This window comes from Centroberyx gerrardi, chromosome 6 (assembly GCF_048128805.1).
Source record: "Centroberyx gerrardi isolate f3 chromosome 6, fCenGer3.hap1.cur.20231027, whole genome shotgun sequence".
NCBI lineage: Eukaryota > Metazoa > Chordata > Actinopteri > Beryciformes > Berycidae > Centroberyx > Centroberyx gerrardi.
Genome location: NC_136002.1, coordinates 29,545,580 through 29,553,008, shown reverse-complemented (window position 1 = coordinate 29,553,008; position 7,429 = coordinate 29,545,580). Strand labels below are relative to the sequence as shown.

General features: G+C 45.5%; 1 protein-coding gene across 1 annotated transcript in view; it reads left to right on the top strand.

Moving 5' to 3' along the window:
- Positions 1 to 7,429, top strand: part of mark4b (MAP/microtubule affinity-regulating kinase 4b) — a 72,065-nt gene that overhangs the window by 53,479 nt on the left and 11,157 nt on the right. The window contains 2 exon segments of the mRNA XM_078284114.1: positions 3,389 to 3,667; positions 4,813 to 4,895. Of these exon segments, the coding sequence (XP_078140240.1) occupies positions 3,389 to 3,667; positions 4,813 to 4,895 (362 nt within the window).

Here is a 7,429-nt window from a genome sequence, read left to right as displayed (position 1 = left end):
TTTTGGTCGGACTGCTGTTCTCTGTGTTCGCCGCTATTTTCTCCAAAACAAAACGTAGGAACGCCTCTGATTGGCTAAATGGACGGTGACGAACCCCAGCTGGGTTGAAATTTGACAGATGGATGCATCATCGGCCCTGTCCGCTGCTCTCATTGGAAATTCATTGAAATAGATGGACAGACACAACGGATCAGTGTGGCCGCCGCCTGACTATTTGAATTTTGGAGGAGGGGAAGCATGCAAGGACAAGGAAGAGTGAGAGGTAGAGGGGGAGGAAGGTGGGAGTAATGGAGAGGGGGGGGGGGGGCGGGGGGCAAAAGGATGAAATGAGGACTGGCACTGTGCCAATGCAACCCTCCACTTGCCTCAGAGGGCTTGTCAATGTGATGCCATGCTAGACTGGCTGATGGAACACAGACGTGCATGGACACACACACACACACACACACACACATACATGGTTACACTTACGTAATGAAAATATACATAACATATATAGTGGTGTAAGTGCACAGGATACAAACACATGCACTGGGAATACACAACATGCTTATATATATATACTGTATATATATATAGTGACACAAGTACATATATACAGTACACACACTAGAAATGCACTTACGCAACTATGTGTGTGTATACATAGTGCACACATGCAAGTACACACATTACACACTGCTATGAATGCATGTAACAAGTTTATACACAGAGACACACACACACTCACCTATACACAAACACAATGCTGACGCAGAGATGAGTGACCTCATACAATGACATACTGTTGAAGGAGACAAGAAACACATCATAAGCACAAAGCACGGTTCAGTACACACACACACACACACACACACACACACACATACATGCCTGACTTCCAGGGGTGGAAAGAAACATCTGACTCGAGTAGTTACTTTGCTGAAATTGACTTAAGTCAAATTACTTACTGAAAAAGTAGCTCTGTTAAAATGAACTGAGTTACATTGTTACGATCTTTCACTAATCTCACCAGTTCTGTGTGTGAGGTAGGGGCTTAAATGTAATTTGTTCCCTGCTGACTTCTCCTCTTCCCCACTTTAACACCCATCTATCCTCTCACCTGCCTTTTCTCCTCTACCATTTGTTTACTCCTCATCCAGCCTTCTGCTCCTCTCCTCCCCTCTCCTCTCCTCCTCTCTTCCCCTCTCCTCTTATCCCTCTCCTCTCTTCCATCTCCTCTCTTCCATCTCATCCCTCTCCTTTCCTCTCCCCTCCTCTCCTCCCCTCTCATCCCTCTCCTCTCTTCCCTCTTATCCCTCTCCTCCTCTCTTCCCCTCTCCTCTTATCCCTCTCCTCTCTTCCCTCTCCTCTCCTCTCATCCCCTCTCACCCCTCTCCTCTCTTCCCTCTTATCCCCCTCCTCTCTTCCCTCTCCTCCCCTATCCTCTCTTACCTCTCCTCCTCTCTTTCCTCTCCTCTCCTCCTCTCTTCCCCTCTCCTCTTATCCCTCTCCTCTCCTCTCCTCCTCTCTTCCCCTCTCCTCTTATCCCTCTCCTCTCTTCCATCTCCTCTCTTCCATCTCATCCCTCTCCTTTCCTCTCCCCTCCTCTCCTCCCCTCTCATCCCTCTCCTCTCTTCCCTCTTATCCCTCTCCTCTCCTCCCCTCTCCTCCTCTCTTCCCCTCTCCTCTTATCCCTCTCCTCTCTTCCCTCTCCTCTCCTCTCATCCCCTCTCACCCCTCTCCTCTCTTCCCTCTTATCCCCCTCCTCTCTTCCCTCTCCTCCCCTATCCTCTCTTACCTCTCCTCTCCTCTCCTCTCTTCCCTCTCCTCTCCTCCTCTCTTCCCCTCTCCTCTTATCCCTCTCCTCTCCTCTCCTCCCCTCTCCTCCTCTCTTCCCCGCTCCTCTTATCCCTCTCCTCTCATCCCTCTCCTCTCCCCTCCATCTCCTCTCTTCCATCTCATCCCTCTCCTTTCCTCTCCCCTCCTCTCCTCCCCTCTCATCCCCCTCCCTCTCTTCCTCTCCTCCCCCTCCTCTCTTCCCTCTCCTCCCCTATCCTCTCTTACCTCTCCTCTCCTCTCTTCCCTCTTATCCCTCTCCCCTCCTCTCCTCCCCTCTCATCCCTCCATCCCCCAGCATGCCCCAGCTGCGAGTTGCAGTCGTCAGCTAGTTCGCATTGACGTTAAACGATTTCGCTCCGCAGCGGCTGTGCATCAACTTAACCCGTCTAATGGCTCTGCCCCACTTGAACCCGGTGTGTGAGTGTTATCTAGAGCGTTATGAAAAGCAGCCTGAGGCCGGCCAGCCAGCCAGGGAGTCAGGGTCGGAGAGGTGTTGTGTGTGTGTGTGTGTGTGTGTGTGTGTGTGTGTGTGTGTGTGTGTGTGTGCGTAGGTGTGACGAAGTGTGAGTGCCGGATGAAGAGAGGGGAATTGGGCGAGGGGAGGGGAGGGGAGGGGAGAAAGATGAGTGGGGCCCGGTGGGGAGAGAGAGAGCGTTTTGGGTCATTTTGTAGAGATTAGAGAAAAGCTGGTGGTCATGGTTCAGAGGGCAGCGCTCTCTCTCTCTCTCTCTCTCTCTCTCTCTCTCTCCATTTTTCCCTGTTAAATTTCCTTTCTCAGGGTATCCATGGGTGCTTGAAAAGTCTTAAATTAAATTTGCTAAATTTAAGTCGTTAAAAAGTATTAAAATATCTTAAATGTACTTATTAGAGATCTTATTCTTTTTTTAATGAAATAAAACAGAAGTATTCGGATTCTTTACATTTGGTGATATTTAGTCCACAAAGTAAAGAAAGTAACGCAAATGCCACAAATTGTGTCGTTTCCACCAAAACATGTGAGGGACCGGGGACCGTTTAATTTTCTCATGTTGTATTTCATTACTTGCATTTCCAGTTGATCACAGTGTGCTTGGTTTCTGTCTCCGGTTTTCAAACTGGGAAAAAAATGGCGGCTTGTTCAGAAACGTTCTCTTAGTCCACCGAAATCTTTCTGAAAATATTTGAAGTGAGAAATTATCCATGTGGCTGCTGAATCTTGAATCATTTTAGATCTTCAGAGGCTATTTTCAAAGTTCGTTCACGAGGTTCGGGAGTTTTGAGAGGTGGCGAGTCACTTCGGACGCCCCTGATTCGCATAAAGACTAGACCTCAACTTTATGCAAATGTGGAGCGGCCAACGTGATGTACCGCCAATGGGAAACTCAACTGCTTCGCTACCAGAATGCATTGCACGGCCGCATACGTAGAAAATGAATGGGAAGTGTGGAAACTACAGAAATGGTGAAAACGTACCATAAGCTGTCGATATTCCTCTGCACCAATGTACCAAGTTCCTGCACAGTTATTGTACTTATTGAAGTGATTCTGATTCTCTGCCGTTCTCTTCTCCTCCCCCTCCTCCCTCCAGTACCTCCCACCGCCTCCCCCCCGCCTCCCCCTCCACCCACAGCATCGCCGGTGCCTCGGGCGTCGCCTCCTCCTCCTCCTCCACGCCCTCCTCCCGCCTCACCAGGGGATCCACGGTGAGGAGCACCTTCCACGGCGGGCAGATCAGAGACCGCCGGCCCCCCTCCCACGCCCCGCCCACCTCCCCCACCCTGTCGCACGACGCCAGCCCCCTGCCCCACGCCCGGACCCGGACCACCACCAACCTGCTGAGCAAGCTCACCTCCAAGCTGACCCGCAGGTAAGAGGAGAGGCCGAGAGTGGAGGAGGAGGAGGAGGGAGAAGGAGGTTCCTCTACAGCCTGTACAATCCTAAATGGTTCCTACTGATGGTTTAGAGCTTGTTTCAGGACTGGATAGGGTTTACTGTGGTTTTGGGTGGGGCTGGTGAGGTGAAACAGGAAGAGGAAGGATGATAATTGGTAGAAATCAAGACACGATGGAGTGCATCGACACTAATCAGCTTCTTTTTAATATATTGATAGAATAGCCGAGTTGTAGTTTTAATGTTTGTAGCTCATTCAGACATTTGCAGATATTCCTAACAATTGTATTCTCGAAATTCAATGTTTTCAGTCACAACAAGCATATAAATGACTGACATTAACCGTCCATATTCAGATAGTAAAGATAGAGGATTGCCTGCGCTGTGTTTACAGGCCTGTGACTGGAAGCTGAAGCTGAAGCTGTTTCTGAAAGTTGCTGCCTCTCACCACTCTCCTCCTTAACCAGTACTAACCTGTCAGGCTTCCTCCTCTAATAATTAACCTTTACAGGCTTCAAAACCCCTTCTTTACAATATTTTTCCTTCACTGACAGACCTAGGTCCATTTGCAAATCATTCTTAGCGTTTGTTTTGTATGCGTAAAGCACCAGATGAATGTGTTTTGCCACATTGGACAGTACGATGAGTGGCAGAAAGTTTAGACAATGAAGTATTTAAAGTATTTGAAAGTCGATTGTGTATGCTTCTCTGGTACTGTGCTGATGAACTGTCCTCATGCTGTTAACCCCACCCATGTGGTACTCTCAGCAGGTGGAAACAAACGCTAAGAGTCTTTTTTGACCCAGGTCTGCTGTTTATCTCTTTCACAGTCTGTTCTTCTGGGCTGTTTACTGTTGCTTTGTTTGTTTGTTTGTTTGTTTCTTTAACGATTTTTGCTTTTCCTTGCCAGTCACCTATCCCTCTTTTACCTGAATCATATAATCTGTACTTCTCTCTCTTTTCTACCTATGTTTCTTACTGTCTTTCATTATCTATACTTTGTCTTCTTCTTCCTCGTTCTTTCTCTCGTTGACTCTGTCTTTCTTATTTCTTACTCTGCTGTGTTTTTCCTTTTCCGTTCCTCTCTCCATCTCCTTCTCTTCTTCCTCTCTCTCTTCCTAGGGTCACTCTTGACCCCTCTAAACGTCAGAGCTCAAACAAGTCCATGTCGGGCTGCACCCTCCCACAGGGGACAAAAACAGTTAGTAAGTCTTCCTTTCCCATGTTTTCTGGCTGCTTCTGTCTGTTGTCTATATGCCTGCCTGTCTGCCTGTCTGCCTGACTGCCGGTGCCCTGTCATCCCCTCTGCCCCTCATTCACTGTCTCCGTCACAGACTGGAGTTTCAGTTATACAAACATGCAGAAATAATCTTATTGGTTGGGTTATAGAGCAAATCAACACTAAATCATATAGGGCAGAAAATCATTGTTGCACTGTTGAATATTTAAAGCATGTGGCACTTCTGGCCACGCCCCGATCAGTGATGTCAAAGCAAGCGGGTGTTTTGCATCAGCTGTCAAAGGCAAATGAACTGCTGACATCACTGACTGGTGTGACCAGAAGTGCAACATGCTTCAACCCTTAGAGAGCAGTGCAACAATGATTTTAATCTCTGTATGATTTAGTGCTGATGTGCTCTTTAAACCTCAGTGGGCGGAGCCAAAGAACCACAGTTTGTTGAAGCACAACCTAGCTAACTGGTAAACTTGAATGGCAAAGAAGGAACTCTAGTCAAAATATAAATAATAATATAAATGCATTTATATATTTCTTTTTTTCATTCATTCATGACCATTCATGATGCTGGAAGCTCAGCAGCTAGCTTACCTAGATAGCTGTATGGCTAGCTTGAACTTCAAAGGTCAGCTAGGCTAACTAGCTAACCTAGCTAGTTAGCATTAGTTAACATTAGCAATACAGTTCAAAATTTTACACAGAATGCATGTCGCCTAACCATAGACACTACTTTAACTCTTCTTTTTCTTCCATGTGCCTTAAATGTAAAACAGATATTGGTACTTAAACCCACTGTTTCTGGTCTTGTCGTAAATTGCAACTATATTGGTCCAATGTGTTAAATGAAATGGAAAAAATATTGGGTTTAGAATTGGAACTGGACCCAGTGTCTTTGATACTGGGCCTTCCAGGCGAGGGTATAAAATCAATTAATAAAAAAAGATTATATTGTATCCTTACCTTCGCGGCAAGGAAAAACATTCTGTTACAGTGGGTTAATGACAAAGTACCAACAGTTAAAGGCTGGCAGAGAGTTTTGTTTGATTTAGTACCATTAGAATACCTCACATGTATTTTACATACTAAAATGGATGCTTTCTTTAAAATATGGGAAGTCTTTCTGAATTATGTAGAGCCTGGTGTGGCTGCTATACTGCTGCAGGGCTTTTCCTGAGCTACTAATTGTACATAGCGTGTTATTGTTTTTTTTACGTTATATTATTTTATTCATAGCGTTTTTGTTAATGTTTTACTTTAGTGTCTTGGTTATTATATTATTGTCTTCTCAATTATGTTTTGAATAAAAAAAAATATATAAAAAAAAAACATTAGCAAGAGTGCTAGGCTCATATTAGCAGCCTCCTCTTTTTCACAAGGCTTCAGTCTAATGTTGCTTATGCTGCGGTCATGTTATGGTGGATTTACCAGAAATACAGCCTGCTGACTGGGAAAAAACATTCATGTCAGCCTTTAGTGGTAATTAAGTAGGATGTGGGATTTTTTCGTGGGCTCCAGCATCTCCCACTTGGGGTCAACACAAGCAGCAAACACTGCAGCGAATCCACCAATGTTGTCAGTCCAAGATAATAAAAATCACAATTATCAGCTATATTCACAGCAGCAATACAATCAACCCTACTCACGAAAAGCGAGTAGTGTCTGCTACAGTTCCTTTATGGTCAATTTAAAATTCATAAATACAAATTATTTTGGATGAATGGGGGGCGCTTCTTCCGATGTGACGTGACCGCAGCATTACCAAGAAAAACTGGCATTCTTTGGCTCCGCCCCCTGAGGTTTAAGTCAACCAATGAGATTATTTCTGTCTCCAAGAAGTGTATGTACAGCAGAAACTCCAATCAGCACCTGTCTGTCTGTCTGTCTGTCTGTCTGTCTGTCTGTCTGTCTGTCTGTCTCTCTGCTGGCTGGGCTGTGCTCTAGCTCCCACTAGAGGCTGTAGGTGGAACAGCAGCATTACCTGCTTTAAAATAGAAATAGTTTTCTGAAACAATAAAGGGTGGGCTCGGTTTAGTGTCTGAATTTTTAGATGTTGTTCATATTTGTATCTGGTGTTTTTACAAGATTACAGCTCTGAATGGTAGAACACGCAGAAGAGCATGAGAAATAAATATGTTTTTAATTGATTTATGTGCATTAGGTATAATGCGATGAAATGTCCATTAGCCTATGTCAGCAGAAATCCCGAGTCTCTCTCACACACACACACACACATACTGTACACACACTCCCTTACAATCACACAGCTTGTTTTTAGAATAAACAACCTCATGAAGATGTGTGTGTGTGTGTGTGTGTGTGTGTGTGCGCGTTCCCTGGAGAACTAGAGTTCTTTGCAACTCAAGTGTACTAGTCTGAGTCATGTAATCAACACCATATGTTTCCCCTTGCTGTTAACAAATCAGCAGTCCTGTGCAGCTCGGCTGTGAATGTGTGGCAGCGGAGGATCCAGGACAGACAGGAAAGGGGGGGATGGTGTTTTAT